At 64.4% G+C, this 25505-nt stretch overlaps 5 protein-coding genes across 6 annotated transcripts in view; 2 read left to right on the top strand and 3 right to left on the bottom strand.

Moving 5' to 3' along the window:
* Window positions 1-25505, top strand: part of TTLL13 (tubulin tyrosine ligase like 13) — a 144862-nt gene that overhangs the window by 65587 nt on the left and 53770 nt on the right. The gene's annotated exons all lie outside the window — the stretch shown is intronic.
* LOC133265656 (mesoderm posterior protein 1-like) lies at window positions 73-1923 on the bottom strand. The gene is made up of 2 exons (XM_061446392.1): window positions 919-1923; window positions 73-642 (listed from the first exon to the last, which is right to left on the bottom strand). Exons 1-2 carry the CDS (start codon window positions 1804-1806, stop codon window positions 580-582), a joined length of 951 nt encoding a protein of 316 aa, XP_061302376.1. The 5' UTR covers window positions 1807-1923; the 3' UTR covers window positions 73-579.
* On the top strand, window positions 4717-6196 carry LOC133265654 (mesoderm posterior protein 2-like). The gene is made up of 2 exons (XM_061446391.1): window positions 4717-5676; window positions 6006-6196. The coding sequence occupies exons 1-2, from the start codon at window positions 4732-4734 to the stop codon at window positions 6108-6110; spliced, it is 1050 nt and encodes a 349-aa protein (XP_061302375.1). The 5' UTR covers window positions 4717-4731; the 3' UTR covers window positions 6111-6196.
* On the bottom strand, window positions 6797-13920 carry ANPEP (alanyl aminopeptidase, membrane). Its single transcript, XM_061446466.1, has 22 exons — window positions 13688-13920; window positions 13132-13201; window positions 11445-12401; window positions 11213-11358; window positions 10993-11129; window positions 10790-10916; window positions 10496-10650; window positions 10303-10416; window positions 10067-10210; window positions 9839-9904; window positions 9663-9728; window positions 9346-9518; window positions 9185-9261; window positions 8944-9077; window positions 8802-8857; window positions 8573-8720; window positions 8403-8494; window positions 8166-8276; window positions 7924-8091; window positions 7711-7851; window positions 7497-7578; window positions 6797-7279 (listed from the first exon to the last, which is right to left on the bottom strand). The coding sequence occupies exons 3-22, from the start codon at window positions 12107-12109 to the stop codon at window positions 7097-7099; spliced, it is 2985 nt and encodes a 994-aa protein (XP_061302450.1). The 5' UTR covers window positions 12110-12401; window positions 13132-13201; window positions 13688-13920; the 3' UTR covers window positions 6797-7096.
* AP3S2 (adaptor related protein complex 3 subunit sigma 2) lies at window positions 14900-20873 on the bottom strand. Its single transcript, XM_061446465.1, has 6 exons — window positions 20763-20873; window positions 20505-20596; window positions 20319-20430; window positions 18531-18602; window positions 15598-15705; window positions 14900-15338 (listed from the first exon to the last, which is right to left on the bottom strand). Exons 1-6 carry the CDS (start codon window positions 20829-20831, stop codon window positions 15210-15212), a joined length of 582 nt encoding a protein of 193 aa, XP_061302449.1. The 5' UTR covers window positions 20832-20873; the 3' UTR covers window positions 14900-15209.

The raw sequence follows: 25505 nt of genomic DNA, 5'->3' as shown, positions 1-25505 counted from the left end.
ACACCCACATTTCACTTTGTGCTGTGGGGCTCGCACCAGCACGGGGGGCGGGCAATGCTCATCTCACACCGAGCCGCAGAGCTGGACCCGAGGGTGTTGGTGACCCCCATTCCTCCTCAGCCTCCCCACAATGCCTTTCCCAGATGTGGTCCAGCCTGCCCGAGCAGCAGTCCCCAACCTCTGCAGCCCAGCCAGGCAATGCTTGTACCCACACCAGAGCCCGGTGAGATGCCTGTGCCCGGCCTGTCTGCAGAGCCTGAGTTCACCAGCTTGGGCATCCTCTCCTGTACCCAAACCTGACCCCAGAGCCAATGCAGTGACCCGGGAATGGAGCATCCCATCCTGTACCTGGCTCCTGCGGTGGGAACACCACACGGTGACACATGGAGGGGTGCGAGGGTTTATTTATGTACAGTCGCAGCACCCCAGAGTGTCCAGCACAGCTCCAGGCCCACATGAGAGGCAGCTCCTTCCCACCACCCCCCCACTGTCCAAGAGGAGACACGGTCCCACGAGCTGTTTCATCCATGTAGTGCATCATGGGGCCACATGGCACCGGGCAGCTGGGGTTTGACTGGGTCAGTCCTGGCGCTGTGACGGGAGCAGGGCTTCCAAAAGGGAGAGCAGGTCTGCAGACAGGTCCTGGGGAGCAGCATGGGTCAGAGGGGGACCAGCCAGGACAGGAGCTTGGGGCGGTTGATAGAGCCCATCCACAATGGGACCAGCTGAACACGAGGGAGGGTGGCACTGGGGAGGGTCAGGGACCCGCATGCACCCGCTACAGGGAGGGCAGGGACACCTTCCCCTTCCTAACCCCAGACAAGGCTGTTGTCACCCCAGATCTGGTCCTCACAGTGCCCCAAGCTCTGAGTGCACAAGGGAGTAACCTGTGCCCATGGGCTCACCCCAGCCACGTACCTGGGTGACAGTCCCTGCATCCACAAACTCTGGCAGCATCAGCCCCGCATCCAGGAGGGGGTCTCCGGGGAGGTCAGGAGGAGCTCCTGCCCCATGAAGGGGGGATGGCCACGAACACGTGTCGGAGGTGACGGCGCTCCCGTACAGCTCCGGGGGGGTCCTCACCGAAGGGATGTAGGGGGGCGAGCCCCAGGCTCCCGGCCCCAGGTCTGGAACCCCAAGCACCTCCGGGGGGGGCCCTGCTGCAGCGCCACAGGGAGGCGACGACCCCCAGGCCCCCGGCCCCACGCCGGCAGCCCCGAGCAGCCCCGGCGGGGGCCCGGCCACGGGAGGTGACCCCCAGCCCGCAGCGCCGGGGGGCGAAGCATCGCGCGGGGCCGGTGCGGGCGGGAGCGGGCGGGGGTCCGGGCTCCGGCAGCACCCCAGGCCCTGGGGGCAGAGCGGGCAGTGCCGGGGCGCCGTCCCCCGCCGCCGGGCCAGCGCCTCCTCGCTGAGCCCCAGCAGCGCCGAGAGGTGCGCGATGTAGCGGGCGGCCAGGCGCAGGGTCTCGATCTTGGTGAGGCTCTGCCCGGCGGGCGCCAGCGCGGGCGGCAGGTAGTGCCGCAGCCGCAGCAGGGCCTGCGCCAGCCGCCGCATCCGCAGCTTCTCCCGCTCGCTGGCGCTCTGCCGCGGGCCCCCCGCTCCCCGCGCTCCCTTCCTGCCCCTGGGGCCGCGGGGGGCAGCGGGCCCGCTCCGGGGTCCCCGGGCAGCGGCGGGCGATGAGAGGCCGCAGGAGTCGGGCGAGGCTGCGGGCGAGCTGCTGCTGTAGCCCTCGGGGTCCGGGGGCCCGCGGCAGCCCCAGTGCTGCAGCAGGGATGTGGGGGGCAGCGGGAGGCCGGGGGCTGCCATGGCTGCTGCTGCGGGGCCGTGTGCCGGCGTCTCCCGGCCGGCCTCGCCTTTATGCGAGTCCGAGGTGTGAAGTGGCACCTTCGTGGCCGCCACCAGCAGCACTTCAAAGGCCGGGGTGGGGGGCGAGGGCTCTGAACACGGGGGTGACAAATCTCACCCCAGAGCTGTGGGGCTGCTCTGGCTGCCTACCCCCTCCCCGCCAACCATCACCCTGCCTCTTGTTCCGAGGATGGGCTTGGGCCCTGGGCAGTGGGGTGAGCGGTGGGGGCGGCAGTGGGGTGAGCGGTGGGGGCTGCAGTGGGGTGTCCTATAGGGTCTGCACTCGGGTGCAAGCTGCAGAAGTGCCAGCTCGGGGGGCCCACGTCCACCACCACACAGGGTGGCTCCCGGGGACACCGCACCCGGGGCCGCCCCCTCCAGGTCCCCACTAGCTGCGCTTCGTAGTCACCCATCGGGAGAGCGGCTGCAGCCCGGTGCCGGTGCCGGAGCGCTGCGAGGGGCGGCCCCGGGCGCGGTGACCCCACGGGGGGGGTGTGTGAGGGGCCCCCCCGCCGCGTTCCCAGGCCCCGCAGGTGTCGGTGCCGGCGGGTGCGAACGTTTCCAGGGAAACCGGCCCCGCGCGGGAAGGAAAATCCATCAGGGAGCGGGCGGGGGCGGCACCGGCACGTGGAGCCCAGCACGGGAACCCCAGCATGGGGACCCCGCAGCACAGCCCGGGGTACGGCGGGGTTCGGCACTCCCCGCAACCGGAGGTGCAAGCGCCCCTGTATAAAATCAGGCACCAGGCGCAGAGCTGGGAACGGGGCACGGAGCCAGCAGTGGGGTGACAGGGCAGCCCCTCCCCGGGGAACTGCTGGTGACACAGCGGCTGATCAGCGCCTCGTTGCTCACGGGCTCGTTTTTCCTAGCGGTCACATGAAACTTGTTCAGTTTTCCCTGGCAATGCCGTGAGATGGAGGTGACAAAAGCCCTGCTTATCGTTCACTGCTGCCTGAGCGCTCCTGCCACACTGGAACCCGCACACGGCTCAGCCTGGGCAGCCCCGGCCCCCGGCCCCGCTGCGCGGGTGTCCAGAGCTCCAGGGGTCCAGCGGTGCATGGGCAGTGGGGACGGGACACTGACCTGCTGTGGTCCCCTCATGCCACCACGCGTGCCATGGCACTCGGCCCGGTGCTGCTGGAGGAAGCGCCATGCCCCATCCAAGGCCCGAGGGTGCTGGCACCTATCCGGACCCCCAGCACGTCTCTGGGTGCACACGCCTGATGCTGTCCCAGAGCCCGTCTCCATCCCTGGGGGCTGCAGTGGGGGTCCAGGGCGCTCTGCGGGGTGCTCAGCACGCAACAGCACAGCCCAGGGCACGGCCCCTTCCCCTGTGCCCCTAGGCGCTGCCCCACCTCCGCTCCCCCGCCCATTCCCGGGCCCCCTCCTGGGTCTCATTAGCTGATGAGCTCCCGGGTAATGAGTTCTGCGGCCCCGCTGCGGCCGCTTCCCACCTCCCTCTGTTTAGACAAGTGCTGGAGCACGGCTGGGCCGTGACAGCGCTGATGTGGGGTCAGAGCCCCGCGAGGGACAGCCAGCAGCCCCCCACCCTTCAGGGGAGATGGATCCCCCCACATCCCTCTGGCACGTTTAGGACCTTAGGGTGGTGGTGAGGGCACAGGAATGGAGCTTAGCCCCATGGCTTCTCATGATGCTGCTGGCCAAAGCCCTCCTGTGCCCCAGGAGCAGCCAGTCCTCCAATAAGGAATCCCACCAGGGAGCCTCCCCAGAACACCTTGATATCCTCCTGGGACTCACTGTCCCTGCTCCAGCACCTCTGTCTGCATGGCTCCCAGCCCTGGCTGTGCACTCCTGTACCCCCAGCTAGGATGGGGACCGCTGGCAAGGATAGTGCCAGGCCCAGGGGTGAGGGATATAAAAGCATCCCAGGAAACAAGCATCCCAAAGAGCTCAACATCCCCATGGGGCTGCCCACTGGGAACCCAGTCCACAGCCTGGGTTTCATACAGTGGGTCAGGAAGACGAAATCAGTGCAGCCAGCACAGGGATGTCTCCTGGGAAAGGAATATGTCCAGAGGAGGCCATGGAGATGCTCCGAGGACTGGAGCAGCTGTGTTCTGGAGCCAGGCTGAGAGCCAGGGGTGTTCGACTGGAGAATAGAAGCTCCAGTGCCTAAAGGGGCTGCAGGAAACCTGGAGAGGGGCTTGGGACAAGGGATGTAGGGACAGGCCAAGGGGAATGGCTTTAACCTGCCCAAGGGGAGACTGAGATGAGCTCTTAGGCAGAAGCTCTTCCCTGGGAGGGTGCTGAGGCGCTGGCACAGGGTGCCCAGAGAAGCTGTGGCTGCCCCATCCCTGGCAGTGCTCAAGGCCAGGTTGGACACAGGGGCTTGGAGCAAGCTGCTCCAGTGGAAGGGGTCCCTGCCCGTGGCAGAGGTTGGACCTTGATGGGCTTTAAGGTCCCTTCAACCCAAACCAGTCTGGGATTCTGTGATTCCATTCTCATCCTACCACTGGTGCCCAGCACATCCCTGCCCCTCAGGGCACTTGGTTTGAGCTGTGGGCACAGCAAGGGCTCCTGGCCCTGGGGAGGTGTGGGGACACCGCTGGGTGTTAGGGTGCCAGCACTGGAAGGTCAAGTCCCACTGGCAGGGCTTCCGTGCAAGGCGATGAGGGCTTGGCAGGGCTGGTGGACGCGTTAGGATCTCTCATGGCCGTGTGAATTGGTTCCTGCACACTTCCCAGCGCCGGGCAGCGCCAATTAAGGGTCGGAGGAGTCAGAACTGACACCTCTGCAAATGGGTCCGGCATTCCCAGGCTCCCGGCCGGCCCCAACCCGGCTCTGTAGGTTTTGACACCTCCGGGCGGCCACAAAGACATCACGTCGCATAAAGCCGGGGCACCCCTAGTCCCGGGCAGCGGAGCCATGGCCGGACCCCCAGCCCCGCTCCTGCCCTGCGGCTTCCAGCTCCCGGGACACGGTGCCCCTCTGCGGGGCCTCGACGATGCCACCCCCCCAACTCCCGCCGCTCCCCACGGCACGTCCCGCTGCCCCCCGCGGGGCCGGCGGCCGGGGCCCGGGGCCGAGCCGTGGCGGTGCGGGGAGCGGGGCCCGCGGCAGAGCGCCAGCGAGCGGGAGAAGCTGCGGATGCGGCGGCTGGCGCAGGCCCTGCTGCGGCTGCGGCACTACCTGCCGCCCGCGCTGGCGCCCGCCGGGCAGAGCCTCACCAAGATCGAGACCCTGCGCCTGGCCGCCCGCTACATCGCGCACCTCTCGGCGCTGCTGGGGCTCAGCGAGGAGGCGCTGGCCCGGCGGCGGGGGACGGCGCCCCGGCACTGCCCGCTCTGCCCCCAGGGCCTGGGGTGCTGCCGGAGCCCGGACCCCCGCCCGCTCCCGCCCGCACCGGCCCCGCGCGATGCTTCGCCCCCCGGCGCTGCGGGCTGGGGGTCACCTCCCGTGGCCGGGCCCCCGCCGGGGCTGCTCGGGGCTGCCGGCGTGGGGCCGGGGGCCTGGGGGTCGTCGCCTCCCTGTGGCGCTGCAGCAGGGCCCCCCCCGGAGGTGCTTGGGGTTCCAGACCTGGGGCCGGGAGCCTGGGGCTCGCCCCCCTACATCCCTTCGGTGAGGACCCCCCCGGAGCTGCACGGGAGCCCTGGCTCCACCTCAAGGTCCTGGTCGTCCCCGCTGTGCAGCCTCGGAGCAGTGACCTCCCTGCAGCCCCTCCAGAGGCGCACCCCGGCCACGGGCACAGCTCCAGCTTCCTCCTGCTGCTTGGAGCCTGCAGCCCCTCCTCAGCCTCCCACGGCAGGACTGACGGACACAGGTCCCCCTGCGACCCCAGCGCCTGGCTCCCAGTTGCCCGCACACCTCCAGGTACTCACAGCCTCATCCCCATTCCCTCCTCCCGCCCGCCCCGGGGCTGGGAGAGAGCCCAAGGATGGGTGGGCAGGGGTGTGGATACTCTTTATGGGGTGCGGGACGGGCTTCATCTATAAATCCCCCCCACGGCATGGCCAGGGTGTTTGCCTGGGCTTGTGGCACAGCACGACGTGTGCTGAGCCAGAGAATGAGTGTGCGGGATGGGGCACAGGATGTGGGGCCAGAGGTGAGGGACACAGGGAGCTGGGCAGGGACTCGGGGTGCTGGACAGGGCCACGGTGCCTTCCTGCAGCCTCTCACCTCACACAGCTCTTCCCACACAGCTCTGCATCCCATCAGCTCCGGACAGAATCCTCGCTGCAGTGCCCCACACGGCCTCAGTCCTGCCTGGCTGCCCCCCAGCACGGCACTGGGGGGGCTGGAGCTGATCCTGCATGGCCACAGAGGCTGCACAGGGGACAGGGTTGTGGCCGTGCTGGATGGACACCGGGGCCGGGCTCCTCAATAAAGCTGCTGTGCACTGCTGCAACTCGGGTCATTACTGCGGGACCCCGATCGCTGCGCCCCAGCTCCAGTGCCTCCGGAACCAAGGCACCCCATGGGCTGGTACCCCCATAAGCACACAGAGCCAGGCACTGCCTCCAAGCCAGGGGCACCCGCAGCCCAGAGCTGTCCCTAAGGGTGATGGAGAGACCCACCACCTGGGGGGCTCCTCCAGCCCCCCCCAATACCTGGAAAGGCAGCTTCTGCCCCTTCCCTGCAAGGGTTTGGCACTGGGGCTGCTGGGACCATCCAGCTCCATCCCTTGGGGACCCGGATGTCCCATGGCGTGCGGCTGCAGCACCCTTTTGCACCCCATGCCCACACCGGTGCCTCCTGCCCTATCCTGCAGAGGCTGCCGGGGTGTCACACAGTGCAGGGGGTGCTCACAGCAGCGCCCAAGCAGGGCAGGGGCCCAGCAGGAGAGCTCACACGCAGCCGTCAGACAGAGGGGCTGGGGCCTGGCGTCACCAAAGCCCCCAGAGCCACTTAGCACCAGGCTCCTAACGGTCCCCACCCCACGGTCCCAGGCACTTCCTGCCCCCCCCCCCCCCCGGCAGCACCCAGAGCAGGGTGATGGTGTGAACCCTTTATTTACATCCCAGGCCCTGCCTGAGCCCGCAGAACCCAGTGCCTCACTGGGCAGCAATGGCTGCAGGCCCCCCCCAGGCCCAAAGCCTCCCATTACCCCCTCTGCTGCCCATCATACAGGCGTCAGGCACAGCCCCTCAGGAGCAGCGACCCTGGGGTGTCCCTGGGGTGTCCCCAGGATGGAGCGTTTCAGGATGGGAGATCGAGGGGATGGAGTGAAGAGAGATGTGGAGGGGGCGAGGCTGTGGGGCGGTGGGCTCTGGGAGGTGAGCACATTCACTGGTTAGCTGGTTATTTGGTTAGCTGGGGAGCTGGAGCCAGTCTCGCCCTGGAACCAGGCCAGCACCTTCTGCTGGTTCTCATTGACCCAGTTAATGTTGGTGCGGGTCCTCTCCAGCGCCTGCTCCAGCGCTCGTGTCCCTGACCCGAAGCCGATGTCCTGGTTGTCTGCCTTGAACTGCTCCAGCTGCCAGGGGAAGAGAAGTTGGAGCAGGCGGGGGGCACCCGACTGCCCCCACTGCGCCCCAGACAGGGACAGAAGCTGGCCAGAGCCTGGGGACCAAGGGGCAGAGGCAGGGGCAGGAGTCCCTTGCCAAGGGCAGGTTGGATGGTGCCAGCAGCACAGAGCAGGACTGGGGTCCCTTGTTCCTGGCCCCATGGACCCTGCCAGGGTTCAGCCTCACCTGCTGCAGCTCAAACTCCGTGGAAAACCGCTGGGTCACCGATGAAATCAGCCGGGAGAAGGAGAAGGAGCCGCCTCCGTACCTGGAGAGCAGAGCGGCGCTGAGCCGGGGGCTCTGGGCAGAGCGGGACTGGGGACAGGGGCTGGTGCCACCCCCGAGGGTCCCAGGCAGCCGGGGGGTGCTGCCTGCCCTGACCGCCCCCCGCAGAGCTCACTGGGTGAAGATCTTTCTCCAGTTGCCGCGGATGAAGTCCCAGGCCAGGGGCTGCCCCACCACGTTGCTGGCGATGCTGTTGATGGTGGAGGTGGCGTCCTGCTTCCGGATCTTGCTGGGGTCAAGGGTGTACTGCAGGTACCTGGGGGGGGCAGAGCGCCGGTGAGGGGCTGCAGGGGCCGAGCCGCGGCTCCCACCGGGACCCTGCACCCACCGGTTGAGGATCCAGGGAAGGGGGCTGCAGGTGAGGGCCGTGCGGAGCTTGTCAGCCTCGGACACCACCGGCGCCTCTTTGAACCTGTCCCAGATGAAGTCCCAGGCCGCCTCCCCGCCCATGGCCACGATGCTGCAGTAAATGGAGGAGCGAAGGTTCGGGGGGATCCTGCGGGACAGAGGAGCCGTCAGCCAGGAGCCCTGCACCCAGTGTGGCCGCAGCACCGGGCACAGGGCGCTCACGGGTTCCTGGAGACGTTCTGCTGCCACTGTTGGAAGTAGTCTGTGGCCAGGTCCTGGCACTCGGCAATGCCGTAGGAGCAGGCTGTGCTGATGGCATTGATCTCGCTGTACCTGGGGACAGAGGGACCATGCAGGGCTGGGGACCAGCACACGGCAGCCAGGGAACAACCAGGACCATGCCCTGCCCTGGTGACCATCCCGGTGTGGCGGGGGAGACCCTGGGGCTGTGGCACTCACTGGTCCATCAGGCCATTGGGGATGGTGGTCCAGTTACTGGTGATGCTCTTGTAGTGGTTGAAGAGGGGCGTCACCTGCTGCTGTATGTATTTCTGGGGGGGCAGGAGGATGGTCAGCACCAGACCCTCTGTTCTGGGGCAGACCCAGGCCCGGCACAGGGCTCTGCTCACCGTCATCACCCCAAAGACCTCGCTGCGGTCAAACATCAGCTTGAAGTAGGCGAGGTTGTTGAGCGCCGCCTGCCAGGGCATGTACTGGGTCTCGCGGCTCAGGAACCGGGTGGTGTTCAAGGCCAAGGTCACATCAACGTAGTGCGCCCTGCGTGGGGAGAGGGCAGCATCAGCACCCACCGGGTGCTCCCCTGGTGCTGCCGGCACCGCAGCAGCCGGCACCGCTCACCTGGCCAGGTTAAAGGCATCATCGATGATCTGGGCACGGTTGATCACAGGGATGGCCTGGAAGAGAGGGCAAAGTCAGCATCAGCGCTGAGTGGGGCGCATGGGGTGGCGGGCACTCCCTGGCCCCGGCCAGCCCCATGTACCTCGTGGTTGGTGGAAAGCTGGTTGAGGAGCTGGTCCCAGTTCTCCTGGTTGTAGTTGACGCGGAAGTACCCGCTGACGTTCAGGTTCAGCAGGAGCCAGCTGGAGCTGCTCACCTGGAACTCGGGTTTGGTTTCTGGGAGGTGGAGAGAAGGCTCAGACCTCCCCACACTGGTACCGTGCCCCCCGGGACCCTGACCTGCAGCGGGACCACCTCTCCCCACCGGGCAGGATGCGCTGTACCTGACACGCTGGTCAGCCACTGCCTCTGCCCAGTGGTCTGCAGCGTCATCCAGGTGATGGGCACGATCCAGGTGTAGCTGTGATGGGACAGGCAGGCAGTGGGACCGTCCCTCACCCCCGGCCTCCCCAGCACCGCCTGCCGCGGCCCCCAGCCAGCTCACTTGAAGACAGAGGGTCTCTCCACCACGGAGTCACGGTCCAGCAGGAAGTGGTTCTGCCTGACGGAGCCGTCCAGGGTGTTGACGGTGACCAAGGGAAAGCCCATCTGCAGTGTCCAGCGGTCCATGATGTCGCTGATGGTGCCGGGCAGCTGGAGGCCGCTCCTCTGGACAGCCTGCGGCAGGGCAGCACCACGGGTCACCAGTGACAGGGTGCGGGTTGGGCGCTGCACCCCGTGGCCAGGACCCCCGAGCCAGGGCAGCAGCAGGGATGGGGCCGAGCCGTGGGAGGCAGCTGGGAGCCACCAGCCCCCTCCTACCTCTTCCAAATGGACCCAGAGGTCCGTGTAGACCGTGTTCCCGTAGGCGAAGGTGTGCAGGTAGGACTGCGGGAGAGAACCAGTGTGAGCAGCAGCAGGACCGGAGCAAGAGACACCTGCAGAGCACCCAGGCAGGCCCCTGCCATGGGACCCCCCCAGCTCCGGCAGAGCCTCACCTGCAGCCCCTCCTTGAACACGTCCTCGGTGAGGAAGTCCGAGAGCATCCGCAGCACCGACGCTCCCTGCGGGCACAGCGACTCAGAGACCCGATGCACGGGACACCGGGTGCAGGGGACACCCAGTGCACGGGACACCCAGTGCAGGAGACACCCAGGGCAGGGGACACCCAGGGCAGGGGACACCTGCAGCCCCCCCCCCCCCCCCGGGGACCCCTCTGCACCCACCTTGCTGTAGGCGATGGAGTCGAAGACCTCGCTGATCTCGGCCGGGGTGTTGATCTCGTCCTCGCGGAAGGAGAGCGGGTGGGACGTGGTCAGGGAGTCTGTCGCCATCACCGTGTACACCTCGTTCAGCACCATCAGGTCTTTCTGTGGGGGTGAGTGACAGCACCCGCCTCAGCACTGCCCTCACCCTGCCTGCACCCTGCCGGCACCCTGCTGCCCGATGCCCTGACACTCACAATGTTCCAGGAGGGTTCTGCTGAGTCAGCACCCAGATACTCCACGTAGGAGGCGAAGCCCTCATTCAGCCACAGGTCGTTCCACCACCGCAGCGTCACCAGGTTCCCGAACCACTGCGGGGGGTCACAGCACCCGTCACACCGCGGGGACAGTGTGGGGACAGAGGGGGGCCAGCGGGGGCACGGTGAGTACCTGGTGCGCCAGCTCGTGGGCAATGACGGTCACCACCCGCTCCTTGTTGCCGATGGAGGAGTAGGCGTCGTCGAAGAGCAGCGAGTTCTCCCGGTACGTCACCAGCCCCCAGTTCTCCATCGCGCCCGCATTGAAGTCAGGGAGGCCGACCTGGTCTGGGGGCACAGGGGTCCTGTTGGTGCATCGGTGCCACCAACCTGGCTACCTCCAATGCTGGTACCACCAACCCCCAGTGCCACCAACCCCGGTGCCACCAACCCCGGTGCCTCCAACCCTCAGTGCCGCGGCACGCACCGGACTTGGGCAGCGGGTATGCCGTGTTGTAGTGCCTCTCGAAGAAGTTGAGGATGGGGCCAGTGACCTGCAGTGCGTACTCGCCCTGGCCCTCGGTGATGGCCGCGGGGCGGCCCCAGATGCGGATCTGAAGGGGTGGGATGTGGGGCTCAGGCTCAGAGCCCTGGGTGGGCAGGGGGTCGGTCTGTGCCCCCCCATCCTACCAGCACATTCTCCGACATGTTGTGCACGTATGTGAACTGGCTGACGATGAAGGCCAGGAGGTAGGTGGACATCCTGGGGGTGGTCTCGAACTTGGTGATGTTCCAGGTATTCCCATCGATCTGCTGCTGATGGGTGCCTATGGGGAGCAAGGGGGAGGTCACCCCACAGCCCTGCCGGGCCCCCAGAGCCCCCCACTGGAGCTCCTCCCACCCCACTCACTCCTGACGGGCATGTTGGAGATGGCCTCGTGGTCGGAGGGGTGGATCAGCGTCACCGTGAAGTTGGCTTTCATGGCCGGCTCGTCGAAGCAGGGGAAAGCTTTGCGGGCATCAGCCGCCTGCATCTGCGTGGTGGCCACCACCCTGCTGCAAGAGACCCCCGTCAGCACCCGGCTCCCTCCGCTCGCCCCGTGCCCAGCCACCCTCAGTCCCATCCCCTGCCCTCCACCTACTTGGTGCCTGACTCATCCACGTATTCACTGCGGTAGAACCCGGCCAGGTCGTCGGCCAGCTCCCCGGTGAAGATGCTGAAGAGCCGGTAGCGCTGGCCCTGCTGCAGCGGGCTGCCCAGCTGCACCACCAGGTACTGCGTGGTGGGCTGCAGCCAGGTCCGGGTGATGGGGGGCACGCTGGAGCCATCCACTGCCTGCAGCGAGGCGTGGAAGGAGCCCTGCAGGGTGTAGTTCAGGTTTTTGCTGTGGATGAGGATGAGGTCGGTGGCTTCCACGCAGACAAAGACCACGCTGCTGTTGCCCTTGAAGATGTACATGTTGTTGGCATCGGGCGTCAGGAAGGGCTGCAGGGTCACCTCGTAGAACTCCGGCATCAGTGTGGTCGGCAGCCTCCACTTGTCCCAGGCATCGTGGGCAGGGGGCACGGTGGAGGCAGTGGAGGTGGTGGAGGCAGTGGAGGTGGTGGAGGCAGTGGTGGCAGTGGTGGCAGCGGTGTTGGTGGTGCTGGGGCTGGCGGTGCTGAGCTCGGTGGTGCCAAGATCCGTCGCCTTGTTCTTCTCCTGGGCGTACACCACCGAGAGCGCGATGATGGTGGCCACGGAGCCCAGACCCAGCACCACGGCCACGACGGCCACACTCTTGCTGATGAAGAAGCCGGCCGCCATGGCGGGGCCGCGGAGCGACTGTCGAGGGAGGTGCTGCTCGCCTGGCACGGCTTTTAGCCTCTCGCTCCCACCGGGTTTATCAGCCCAAGTTAATGAGTGAAGTATTAAACGACCGTGAGTCTCGGGGTGGTGGCAGCCCCGGGGATGAGCTCTGCACTCCCCGGGCTCTCAGCAGCACTAACAGCCCGCACCGCTGCGGCGGGGGGGAACGCCGGCACCTCGGGATTGCACCACCAGGGATGGGCAGCGCGGGAGCGGGCACGGGCCGGGGCTCCCAGGGACCCGCCTGGCCCTGCAAGAGGAGGGATGGGGCAGGCGGTCACAGCGCGGCCGGGGCTCAGCGCACCGCGGGGTCCCCGTGGCACTGCCCCTGCCCGCAGCCCTCTCAAAGTCCAGGGCCGCAGCTCGTGCCGGGGGTCAAACTCCAGCCCGAGGCCCACACGTGCCGCTGCCACCAGCCACGGGCACCCGCAGCCTGCACGTGCCACGGGCTGCGCTCAGCATCCCACCGGCCACAGCCCCGCCGAGACACGGGGGTCCCGTGGCACAGAGCCCCGGCAGGGGCACGGCTGGAGCCCGCGGTGGCGGTGCTGGGGTGCGGGATGGGGGCACACGCTCCCCCGTGGCAGCTGTGTGGGGCAGGGGGAGCAGCCCGAGCCCCCCAGGCCATGCAGGCTGTGCCCCAGCCCCATCCGGGAAGCGTTATCCCGGAACACCCTTCCAGCCGCATGCAGCCTGGGACCGCAGTGCCCCGCTGCTGGGGACAACCCCCCCAGCTCGTCCCCTACACGCCAGAGCCCCCCAGGGTGCTGCTGGGGGTTCACATCCTCTCACCAGCCTTGGCCATGCTCATCCCAGGGGAACGGCAGGAGAAGGGACAAACCACAACCCAGCAGGAACCAAGCCTGCCCGTGCGCCCTCCTCGCAGCACCCACAGCACCCAGGCACACCGGGAAGGGTCCCTGCTTGGGGGTGACCCCTGTTCAGCCCCCCCAGCCCAGCACCCTCTGCCCCAGCCCTACCGGCAGCAGTGGATCACGGACGTCCCAGTCCTTGAGGGCAGCCTGTGGGCTCCGTGGGGTGCAGGTGGGTCTGTGGGGTGCAGTGACCCAGCACTGCCTGGGAACAGGGCCAGCACTGGGCTCAGATGGTGCTTGGCAGGGCAAAAGCAAACATTTACCTACTGCAGGGCTACCTGCTGGGCCGGGGCCAGCTCCATCCCCTCTGCCCTGCTGCCAGGGGGTGCTGGTGTCAGGGGACACTCCAGCAAGCAAAGCCTGTCTGAGTGCAGCAGAACCCAGCACCCATGGGTGCCAGCGTGCAGCCTTGGGATGGGTGATGGAGCCAGGAGCCAGCCCCAGGAGCCAGCCCCATCTCTGGATAACAGAGACAGCTCAGCCAGGAGAGCACGGAGCCCCCGGGCAGCCCCTGCCCTCCATGTCCGTGTCCCCCAGCTCACTCTGGGGTGCAGGAGGGGTCTGGTGGCCTCTCCGCAGCCCCTCACGGGGTCCATGCCAGTGTCGGGCACCCACAGCCCTGCCCGGGGCAGGAACGCTGCTGCCCGCAGCCAGGCCTCACCTTCAGCTCTGCCAGGTCACCGGGGCTCCTGTCCCGGCTCCCCCCCAGCCACTGCGCCAGCCCCGAGGCTCCCACTGGGGTCAGGGCTGCAGCCTCCAGGTGGGGAGATGGGTCCCGGTGAAGCACCAACGGCCCCGTGGGCTCTGCCTGCAGCCCCGGCACGGGCAGGACCCGCACGGGACTCGCTCTGCCCCGGCAGGGCCCCTGCTCCTCCCGCAGACCTGGGGCAGGATGTGGGAAGGGGCAGCGGGGCCGGAGCCGTTACCGGCAGCACAAGAACGTCCCCTGGCCACAGAGGAAGCGCGTGTGGCCAGCCGCATCCTGCAGCGGGGCCGGACACAGCCACGGCGCAGCCACCACCGCCTGCCCCGCACCGACCCCGGCACCAAGAGCAGGACACGGGCACCGCTCCAAGCTCCTTGCTTTGGGCAAACCAAAGTCCAACCAGATCCCACCCAACCATCCCGGTGCCAAGCAGACCCCGGGACACAGTCCGGAGCACCACTCACCCGCTCCCTCCACGGCAGCCACACGAGGAGGAGGAGGAGGGCTGGCAAAGAAGAGGGAGCAGCAGGGTGTCCAGCTCCTTGACCTCAGGAGCCGGCGGTGGCCCCTGGCCAGCTGGGGAAGGGTTAAGCTGCAGGGAGGGGAGACAGCAAGAAAATTCCTTCCAGGCAGAGTCACCGTTTCCCTGCCAGGGGAAGTGGAGGCAGAGCCAGAGCTCAGGTCCCATGGGCCGGGGGAAGCAGAGGAAGGGGCCCCGGAGCCCGCCCGGAGCCTGGTGGCCAGATGGAGCCACGGCAGAGCCAAGGGCATGGGGCACCCAACCAAGCAGCACCCTAAGCCCCAGGACCCCCAGCCATGGGGGGACACAAGCCCAGCCCAGGGGGTCCCAGGCCCCATTTCCCACCTCACACAGCACCTGAGCACCCACGAGCTGCACAGAGCCCCTGGCACCGCCGGTGCTCCCCCAGGCCAGGCCAGCAGCACCCAGAGCAGACATTGATTCACATGATGTTTATTAGGAGACAGGGACATGCTCCGGGAGACCCCAACCTGGCCTGACCCTACAAGCTTTGGGCCCTGCAGGTACCCCCCAGGCTGGCTCCAGCTCCAGAGTTCATGGAGCTCCAAGGAACAACCCCAGCCAGGCTGGTTTCCCCCAGCACAAGGACCAGGGTGGGCACGGTGATGGAGAGGGCAACAACCCAGGAGCCATCAGCTACGAGTGCATTTTCACAGCCGGGAACCCCACGAAGTGCTGGGAGAGGCAGGACCCGGCTCTCCCCCCCACAGCAGGGACAGAGGCTGCACCTTCCCGGGGAGGGAGGGGAAGGAAGGGCACCCTTTGTGATGGGACACCAGGGAGCAGAGCCGAGCCCAGGTACCCGTGACAGCAGCACCGGATCCTCGCTGAGCCCATCACCGCTCCCTGCCGCTGCCAGCCCCACAGCACACCGGGACCAGGGGGGCAGGGGGAGCCCCGCTTCCCCCCCAGCCCGTGGCACACGCTCGGGGCAGCTCACATGAACTGCGAGAGGTTGGGCACTTTGATGTTGATGTCCCCGATGTTGATGTTCCGCGGGATCTCCGGGAGGTTGATGTTCTTCACAGCCGAGACCGCGCGGGAAGGAGCCGCCGAGAGCCCTCCCTGCCGAGAGAGGGACCAGTGATCCCCAGCCCTCACCCCACAGCCCCAGCTTCACAACAACAGCACAAACAGGGCTGTTAACCTGGATGGGAACAGCCATTTCCATGCCCAGGCTGCCTCCCCTGCTCCACAACAGCAAGGAACAAGCTGGCGAGCGACATCCCCAGCCTGGTCCCCAAGGGCAGGGGCAGGCAGGGACTGGGGACACTGGGGACACCATTTGGGTGTCCCACGGCTGCCCTGCAGCGTGGCTGCTCACCTCTGCCTTCTCCAGCTTGCTCTGGGCCTCCACCTGCGCCACGATCTCGTTCATGTTGGTCTCCAGCACCATGCCACCGATCACCATCTCCTGCAGGATGTGGTGAACCTGTGAGGGAAGTGAGGGGAAGGCTGTGAACCCAGAAGCTGGAGAGGGGCTTGGGACAAGGGATGTAGGGACAGGCCAAGGGGAATGGCTTTAACCTGCCCGAGGGGAGACTGAGATGAGCTCTTAGGCAGAAGCTCTTCCCTGTGAGGGTGCTGAGGCTCTGGTACAGGGTGCCCAGAGAAGCTGTGGCTGCCCCGTCCCTGGCAGTGCTCAAGGCCAGGTTGGACACAGGGGCTTGGAGCAAGCTGCTCCAGTGGAAAGGGTCCCTGCCCGTGGCAGGGGTTGGAGCTGGATGGGCTTTAAGGCCCCTTCCAACACAAAGCGCTCTCTCTGAGGAAAGGCAGGAGGTGACACTGAGCTGTCTCAAGGCAGGGAGCTGCTGCCTGCAGCCAGCGATGCCCCAAGGGCCCATCCTGGTTTCCAGCCCAAGGAGACAGGAGCAGCCCAGGGCAGCAACTGAGCTTTGCAGGGCACTGTGACCCCCTCCAGCCCCACCGCTCAGCACAGCCTCCCTTGCTACCTCAGCATTCCCAAGCACCACCCAGCGCAGATAATGCATTTATGGGTCCCTGGTTACTTCTGTGAAATAGGTGTTAGTGGAAGATACTGAAGCTATTAGGTTGTTTTATGGCTCCGTGAGGGCAGGTTGCACTTGTGAGCTCTGTGCAGCCACTGCTGCCGGGGCAGTGCTGTGAGAAATCACGCCAGCAAAAGAACCTGCTGGAAAGGGGATCCCAGCCTTGTGCGGGCCCCATCCTCCTCATGGCACCAGCAGCGTGGGCGGCATCAAGGCCAGGCTGGACGGGGCTTGGAGCAAGCTGCTCCAGTGGAAGGTGTCCGTGGCAGGGAGCTGGGACTGGAGGAGCCTGAAGGTGTGATTCCATGATCAGCACTGCACAGGCTGAGCCGGGCTGACAGCCCCTTCCCAGGGCACCCGCAGCACTGGAGTTGCAGTCCCATAGCTCAGCCCCAGCCCCAGCAAACACCGCAGCTCCTGCAACAGGAGAGCATCTGGGCTGCAGGAAATGTTGCTCCTTCAAGATGTGGCTTCAACCCAAGTTGGACCCCAACCAGCAGGGCAGAAATCCCAAGCAGGCTTGGGATTTCCAAAGCAAAACAGCCCTTCCTGAGGAACCGTGTCCCCTGCGGGGCCCTGCAGCTGCTCAGTGAAACCCATTCTCCACAGGGTACAAAGCACACCCAGGGCCTGGGCCACAGCCTCCCCTGAGCCTCCCCTTGTGACAGGGATCCCGGCAGCTCCGAGGCTGCTGCTCCCAAAGCTGACCCAGCCCCGGGGCCCATCCAGCTGCAGGAGCTGGACCCGAAACCCGCAGCAGCTCTCGCTGCAGGACCCTGCTCCTCGGGCACAGCGTGAGGTGCATCTGAAGGCAGGAGTGGAAAACCCCACAGCATGTTCCCTAATGCTGCAACCAAGCTGTCGGGAGCACGGGCACCCAGTGTGAACACGGGAGACGTAAACAGGCCAAATACAGAAAGAGGGATGAGACGACCAAGTGACAGTGGCTGAGGACTAAAGTCAAGGCTGAGAAGCAGCGGAAGCGCAGGATGGGAAGCAAACAAGCCTGACTGGTAGCAAGAACCTCAGGGCCACTGAGTCCAGCATCTCCCCTCTCAGAAACCTCCCGTGTCCTTGGAACCCTTTGCTGGCAGGAGGGTTCAGAGGAAGGGCAATTCCCACTGGGAAAACAGGCAGGGACCACAGGAATAACCTCTGCTGTGGGCTGAGGGTAAAGCTGCCGGGTCTCGGTCACGCCACAGAGCGAGTAACCAAAGTGCATCCTCCTCAGCTGTGGCCAGGGGTGACCCGGCGGCTCCCGGCGCTTCTCCACAGGTACTCTCCTTCCCCCCGACTTCCTCCTTCCTCTCCTGTCTGCCTGGATAAGGAGCTGACGGGATAAGCAGCGCTGCAGCACTGCGGGGGTTTCCAGCGAGCACATTGCGAAACCCACGTCTCCCTTCCCCAGCGCTGGCACGCTCGCTGCCCGGATCCCTGCCAGCAGGGTTTGCTGACCCACTCCTCTGCCAGAGTTCAGGAGCTGCAATTGCCACAGAGGGAACATTTTACAGCCTTGCTGATTTCCTTTTCCACTCCTCCCTTTTGCTGGCACGGTTTGTCCCCAGCAAAGCCACAAAACCTTTCTCAGCAGCCACACAAGTCCAGCACACACCAGCCAAGGCTCTCCTGGCCCTCAGCACAGTCCCGGCTATCTTCAGCTCCATCTCTGAGATGATCAGAGAAGGGGTTCCTGCCCAGAAACTGTCCAGCTGAAGAGGAACCATTACAGGCTCAACGAGGTTTACCAAGCACTTTGCATTCCAAACACTCCCATTGTTCCTTCCCTTTTTTCCCGTAACTCTAGTAAACAGGACTCCCAATGGTCCCACAGCCCAGGCAGGAGAGGCAGGACACCCCTGCACTGCTCCAGAGCCTGCCCAGCCCCATCAGCAGCCTGTGCAGAGCGAGTGAGGCCTCAGCACAGATCCTGTCACTGACTGCAGTGACCCAGCATCTGCAGCAGCAACACAACAGGGCAAGCACACAGAGACGAAACCAGTGTTCTATGAACTCAAAACAGAGCCCAGCAACTCAGATCTCTCATCAGGAGGACACAACGTGAGCCCAGGCTGACAACTCCCCCACCTCCATCTCAGTATCTCCCCAAAAGGTGATCCTGAGCACCCCAACAGCCTCTCCCAAAGGCTCCAGAGCCCCAGGCTGGCTCCTGGCCCTGGAGCCACAGGGAGGGCAGGGCTCTGCGGCAGCCAGGCGCTGCCCGCAGCAGCACATGGAGCCTACAACCCACCTTGTCCATGTGGAAGATGAGGTCCAGCTCACAGACGTTCTCAAAGCACTTGTCCAGCGTCTCCACAAAGACCTGAGGATGCAGAAGGGGAGGTGAGTGAATGAGAGCCCCACAGCATGCTGCCTGCCCCAGCCCCAGTGCCCACAGGTGAATAAATCACAGCCCCGACCTACACTTGCTGTGTCCCAGGTGTCACCCTGAGCAGGGACTAAACCTGCAGGAAGCCAGCTCCTGCCATGGCCTCGCAGTGTCTGAACACTGCTTTCAAATGCATTTGGAGCTCTGGGCCCCTCCCTACAAGAGGGATTGAGGGGCTGGAGCAGGGCCTGAGAAGGGCACCAGAGCTGGTGCAGGGCCTGGAGCACAAGTGTGATGGGGAATGGCTGAGGGACCTGGGGGGTTCAGTGTGGAGAAGAGAAGGCTCAGGGGGTACCTGATCGCTGCCTACAGCTGCCTGACAGGAGGATGGAGCCAGGAGGGGCTGGGCTCTGCTCCCAAGGAACAAGGGATGGGACAAGAGGAAACGGCCCCAAGCTGCACTAGGGTAGCTTTAGACGGAGATGAGGACCAATCTGTTCACTGAAAGGGCTGTCAAGGAACAAGTCTGTCATTGGAACAGGCTGCCCAGGACAGTGGTGGAGTCACCACCCCTGCAGGGATTTTAAAGACATGCAGATGTGCTTGGGGGCATGGCTGCGGTGGGCTTGGCAGTGCCAGGCTGGCACTGTTTTCTTCGTCAATGACACCAAACTGAGTGGGTAAATGGACGCTTGGGAAGTGAGATCTGCCCTGCAGGAAGAGCTGGATGGGCTAAGGAGAACCTTACAAAGTTCAACAAAGGCAAGGTCAGGTCTTATGCCTGGGAAAACCCAATCCCAGAGTGCAGCACAGGCTGGGATCTGCCTAGCTGGGGAGCAATATGGGAGTGACCAGTGTGCAGCTGTGGCAGAGAAAGCCAACGGGGGAGCAGAGGGAGAACATCATCAGCAAGGGCATCACCAGCAGAGATAAAGATGCCATTGTCCCACTGCTCGGCGCTGGTCAGGCCACCCCTGGAACGTGGGCTCAGTTTTGGTCCCTGTGACACAAAAAAAAGGTGCGGACAGGCTGGAGAGGGAAGGGCCACAAAGATGACCCAAGGGCTGGGAAGTGTGTGAGGAAAGGCTGAGAGAGCTGGGACTGCTCAGCCTGGAGAAGAGAAGGCTCAGGGAGACCTGATTCCCATAGTCCCATATTTAAAGGGTGGGTACAAAGAAGACAGAGACTCCCTTTGTACAAGGAGTCACATGGGAAAGACAAGTGGTGATGGGCACAAGTTACCACCGAGGAGATTCCGACTGAGCACAAGAGGAAAACTTTCCCAGTGAGGACAACCAGCCCCTGGAATAATCCCCCCAGGGAAGAGGTGACTCCCCAGCACTGGACACTGTTAAGGCTCAGCTGCACAGGGTACAGCTGGGACACCCAGTGTGGGTCATGCTGTGCCTGGAAAGGCTGGACCAAGTGGTCCTTGAGGCCCCTTCAACCTGGGATTCTGGGATTACCGGTTGGACTCAGTGACCTAAAGGGGCTTTTCCAAACTCGACACTTCCACGACTCTTTCTTAAGGAAATTCATTGTGATTCACTTCTCCCGCTGCTCCAGGCGGAGGCGCTCTGCCGCCCGGCAGCTCCTCACCCGCTTCCAGAGGGCACAGGCACAAGCGACAGCACCCGCAGAGCTGCGGGGCCGGGCGCAGGGCACGGGCAGTGCTCGGGGGGGCGGGCACACACGGGCGGGGGCACCGACCTGGATGAGGTCCAGGATGCCGAGCTCGCTCTCCGAGGAGTCCACGCAGAACACGAAGTACAGCGTGGCGTAGTGCCGGTAGATCAGCTTGTAGTCCGAGCCGCCGAACAGGCTGCGGGGACACGGAGCGGGGCGGTGTGGGGCCCGGCTCCGGTCCCGCCGGGGAGCTCCCGTCCCGCCCGTTACCTGCCGCACTCCAGGAAGTTGCAGATGTGATCGTCCCGCTTGAGCACGAGGTGGAAGGTCTCGCGGATGATCTGCTGCTGCACCTCCTCCGCCTGCGGGGCCGGGCACCATGGAGCAGCGCCGGGCACCCCGGCCCCTGCCCCGCTCCGCCAGCGCCGGGTGCGGGGCAGGGACCGGGACCGGCTCCCCAGCGCCCCGAAGGACCCGGCCCCCCCCCGCCCCACCGCCCCCGAGCCCCCCCCCGGCCCCGCCCCGCACCAGGTGCTGGTAGAAGCGGACGAGCCGCGGCTTGCCGTGGTTGTTGAACACCAGGATGGCGTTGATCATCCCGGCGGGAGGGCGCGCGGCCGGGCCGGGCCGCAGGGAGCCCTCAGCCGAGCGGCGCCGGGCGGGAGCGCTCCGGGCTCCACCGGGGGACGGGGACGGCGCCGCTGCCCCGGGCCCGCCAGGGGGCGCCCGAGCCGACGGGCGACGGGAGCCGCGCGGGGACAGACGGCGGCAGCGCGCGCGCGGGGGCGGGGCTCGGCCGCAGGCCCCGCCCCCTCTTAAAGAGCCAGCGCGCCCGTGCTCCGGGTTACCGGCGGGGTCAGAGGTCACCGGCGAGGCCCAGTCCTGATTGGCTGAGATGGTGAGGATTGTGTTCTCAACTTCTGATTGGCTGAGTTGTCTGAGGAGTGTGTCCCCACCTTCTGATTGGCTGAGATGGCTGAGGATCGTTTCCCCACCTTCTGATTGGCTGAGGATTGTGTCCCCACGTTCTGATTGGCTGAGGATTGTGTCCCCACGTTCTGATTGGCTGAGGATTGTGTCCCCACCTTCTGATTGGCTGAACTGGTGAGTCAGAGAGAACTGTAGGCGCAGCAGCGCTGTCAGGTCTGCAGCAGGTGTCCTTCACGGCAGGCGCGGCGCAGCTCCTCCTGACGCGTGTCCCGGTGCTGCTGAACAAGCGGCCCTGGCGCGGGCCCTGGGCACGCTGCACCACGCTGCAGGACGTTTCCGGCATGCAGAGGCACACGTGGCGGTCTGTAAGGGCCGGGTGCTGTTCCCAACAATGTTCATAGCCAGCTCGATCACCACCCCAGGCAAAGCAATCGTCCTGTCCTTCTACTTGTCAGTCAGTCTAACTGCTCCCACCCTGGACGTCTGCCAGTCCCCAGTACTCCCCAGGAGATGTTCACACCACCTTAACGGGGTCATTATCACCCCAAACATAGCAGTCATCCTCTCCTTTTACTTACCAGTTAGTTTTACTGTGTCCACCCCGGTCACCTGCTACGTCCTGTCCTTCTATTCTGCTTTTCTTACCCCTGTTGCACTCAGGCCCCAAGGACCGGAATCTACGTCAGCCACCTCCAGGCACCGCAGTTATTTTCCATTACAAAGCCCTCAAACGTAACATTGCTTAGAACTGATTATCTTGTGCTTTTGTGCCTCCCTGTCTCACTGGTGAGGATCGAACCCCCACCATCTGATTGGCTGAGATGGTGAGGATCGTGTCCCTGCCTTCTGATTGGCTGAGCTGGCTGCGGATTGAATCTCTACACCTTAACTGGCTGAGCTGTGTGAGGATCGAATCCCCGCCTTCTGATTGGCTGAGATGGTGAGGATCGTGTCCCCGCCTTCTGATTGGCTGAGATGGTGAGGATCGTGTCCCTGCCTTCTGACTGGCTGAGCTGGTAAGGATCGAACCCCCACCTTCTGATTGGCTGAGATGGTGAGGATCGAACCCCCACCTTCTGATTGGCTGAGATGGTGAGGATTGTGTCCCCGCCTTCTGATTGGCTGAGATGGTGAGGATCATGTCCCCGACTTCTGATTGGCTGAGATGGTGAGGATCAAACCCCCACCTTCTGATTGGCTGAGATGGTGAGGATCGAACCCCCACCTTCTGATTGGCTGAGATGGTGAGGATCGTGTCCCTGCCTTCTGATTGGCTGAGCTGGCTGCGGATTGAATCTCTACACCTTAATTGGCTGAGCTGTGTGAGGATCGAATCCCTGCCTTCTGATTGGCTGAGATGGTGAGGATCGCGTCCCCGCCTTCTGATTGGCTGAGATGGTGAGGATCTCCTCCCCGCCTTCTGATTGGCTGAGATGGTGAGGATCGTGTCCCCACCTTCTGATTGGCTGAGATGGTGAGGATCGTGTCCCCACCTTCTGATTGGCTGAGATGGTGAGGATCGTGTCCCCGCCTTCTGATTGGCTGAGATGGTGAGGATCGAACCCCCACCTTCTGATTGGCTGAGATGGTGAGGATCGTGTCCCTGCCTTCTGATTGGCTGAGCTGGCTGCGGAGTGAATCTCTACACCTTAACTGGCTGAGCTGTGTGAGGATCGAATCCCCGCCTTCTGATTGGCTGAGATGGTGAGCATCGTGTCCCCACCTTCTGATTGGCTGAGATGGCTGCGGATTGAATCTCTACACCTTAACTGGCTGAGCTGTGTGAGGATCGAATCCCCACCATCTGATTGGCTGAGATGGTGAGGATCGTGTCCCCACCTTCTGATTGGCTGAGATGGTGAGGATCAAACCCCCACCTTCTGATTGGCTGAGATGGTGAGGATTGAATCTCTACACCTTAACTGGCTGAGCTGTGTGAGGATCGAATCCCCACCTTCTGATTGGCTGAGATGGTGAGGATCGAACCCCCACCCTCTGATTGGCTGAGATGGTGAGGATTGTGTCCCCGCCTTCTGATTGGCTGAGATGGTGAGGATCAAACCCCCACCTTCTGATTGGCTGAGATGGTGAGGATTGTGTCCCTGCCTTCTGATTGGCTGAGCTGGCTGCGGATTGAATCTCTACATCTTAACTGGCTGAGCTGTGTGAGGATCGAATCACCACCTTCTGATTGGCTGAGATGGTGAGGATCGCGTCCCCGCCTTCTGATTGGCTGAGATGGTGAGGATCGTGTCCCTGCCTTTAGATTGGCTGAGCTGGCTGCGGATTGAATCTCTGCACCTTAACTGGCTGAGCTGTGTGAGGATCGAATCCCCACCTTCTGGTTGGCTGAGATGGTGAGGATCGCGTCCCCGCCTTCTGATTGGCTGAGATGGTGAGCATCGCGTCCCCACCTTCTGATTGGCTGAGCTGGCTGCGGATTGAATCTCTACACCTTAACTGACTGAGCTGTGTGAGGATTGAATTCCCACCTTCTGATTGGCTGAGATGGTGAGGATCGTGTCCCCACCTTCTGATTGGCTGAGATGGTTTGGATCATGTCCCCCCCTTCTGATTGGCTGAGATGATGAGGATTGCATCCCCGTCTTCTGATTAGCTGAGATGGTGAGGATCGTGTCCCCGCCTTCTGATTGGCTGAGATGGTAAGGATCATGTCCCTGCCTTTTGATTGGCTGAGCTGGCTGCGGATTGAATCTCTACACCTTAACTGGCTGAGCTGTGTGAGGATCGAATCCCCACCTTCTGGTTGGCTGAGATGGTGAGGATCGCGTCCCCGCCTTCTGATTGGCTGAGATGGTGAGCATCGCGTCCCCACCTTCTGATTGGCTGAGCTGGTTGAGGATTGATTCTCTGCACCTTAATTGGCTGAACTGTGTGAGGATCGTGCCTCCACCTTCTTATTGGCTGAGCTGGCTGCGGATTGAATCTCTATGCCCTTAATTGTCTGAACTGTGCGGGGATCAAATCCCCACCTTCTGACTGGCTGAGCTGTGTGAAGATCGCGTCCCCACCTTTTGATTGGCTGAGCTGTGTGAGGATCGTGTCCCCACCTTTTGATTGGCTGAGCTGAGGGTTGAATTGCTACACCTTAATTAGCTGAATTGTGTGAGGATCGAATCCCCACCTTCTGATTGGCTGAGATGTGTGAGGATCGTGTCCCCACCTTCTGATTGCCTGAGATGGGTGAGGATTGAATCTCTGTGTTCTGATTGGCTGTGCTGTGTGAGGATTGAATCTCTGTGTCCTGATTGGCTGTGCTGGGTGAGGATTGAATCTCTGTGTTCTGATTGGCTGTGCTGGGTGAGGATTGAATCTCTGTGTTCTGATTGGCTGTGCTGGGTGAGGATTGAATCTCTGTGTCCTGATTGGCTGTGCTGGGTGAGGATTGAATCTCTGTGTCCTGATTGGCTGTTATGGGTGAGGATTGAATCTCTGTGTCCTGATTGGCTGTGCTGGGTGAGGATTGAATCTCTGTGTGCTGATTGGCTGTGCTGGGTGAGGATTGAATCTCTGTGTGCTGATTGGCTGTGCTGGGTGACGCGCTGCACCAGCTGGGCGCTGTTCCCCGGTGAGCGCTGGGCCCGAGGCTGGGCGCCGCGGGGCTGGGGGCGGTCACCGGGGGGTCCGGGTTGTCCCGGGCAGTGCTGGTGTCACCGTGAGGAGTGCGCGCTCCGCCCAGCAGAGGCCTCGGTGACGCGGCTCAGTGGTGGCCCTGGCAGTGCTGGGAACCGGATCATCCCCGGCTCTTTCCAACCGGAACGACCCCGCGCCTCCAGCACCGGCGGCGGCAGCGACGGGATCGCGTCTGCACGTTCCCATTGGCTGAGGCTCCTGCAGCTCCTGCAGTCTCCCTCTTCTGATTGGCTGCCGGCTGCTCCCACCTCCGCCGCCCCGGTTTGCACCGCCCATGGCCTTGCCGAGCCCGTTCCTGCCTCACGCCACCGCCCGGCATTGCCTGTGCCCGCCCCTCCCTCCGGGGGTGCCGGAGCATCGCCGGGACGCCAAAGGAGCGGCTCTGGCGGCGGCTGGCTCCGAGCCCCCGGTGTTCCCGCACCTTTGGGGCGCAGACCGGGCCCCAGAGAGGCGCGGAAGGGTGGCACGGCTGCGACCTGGGGAGACGGTGGCTCCAGGGGCTGCATCCACCGGGCCTGGTCTCTGCTCCTCCGGTCGCAGCACAGCCACGGGCCGGGGGATGCGTGGCTGGAGGGTGCAGGATGCTGCGGGCACGGGCAGCTCGAAGGGGCTGGTGAGGGTGATTTTCACCCAAGAATGCAAGAAAAACCCAAAGTGGAGCCGAGCAGCCGCTGCCAGACAAAGGGC

Source organism: Pezoporus flaviventris, unplaced genomic scaffold, assembly GCF_033815535.1.
Source record: "Pezoporus flaviventris isolate CSIRO_AGI_PZ_B2104156 unplaced genomic scaffold, CSIRO_AGI_Pfla_v1 ptg000006l, whole genome shotgun sequence".
Classification (NCBI taxonomy): Eukaryota; Metazoa; Chordata; class Aves; order Psittaciformes; family Psittacidae; genus Pezoporus; species Pezoporus flaviventris.
Note: the sequence above shows the minus strand (reverse complement) of the source record. Positions and strands in the feature narration are given on the sequence as shown.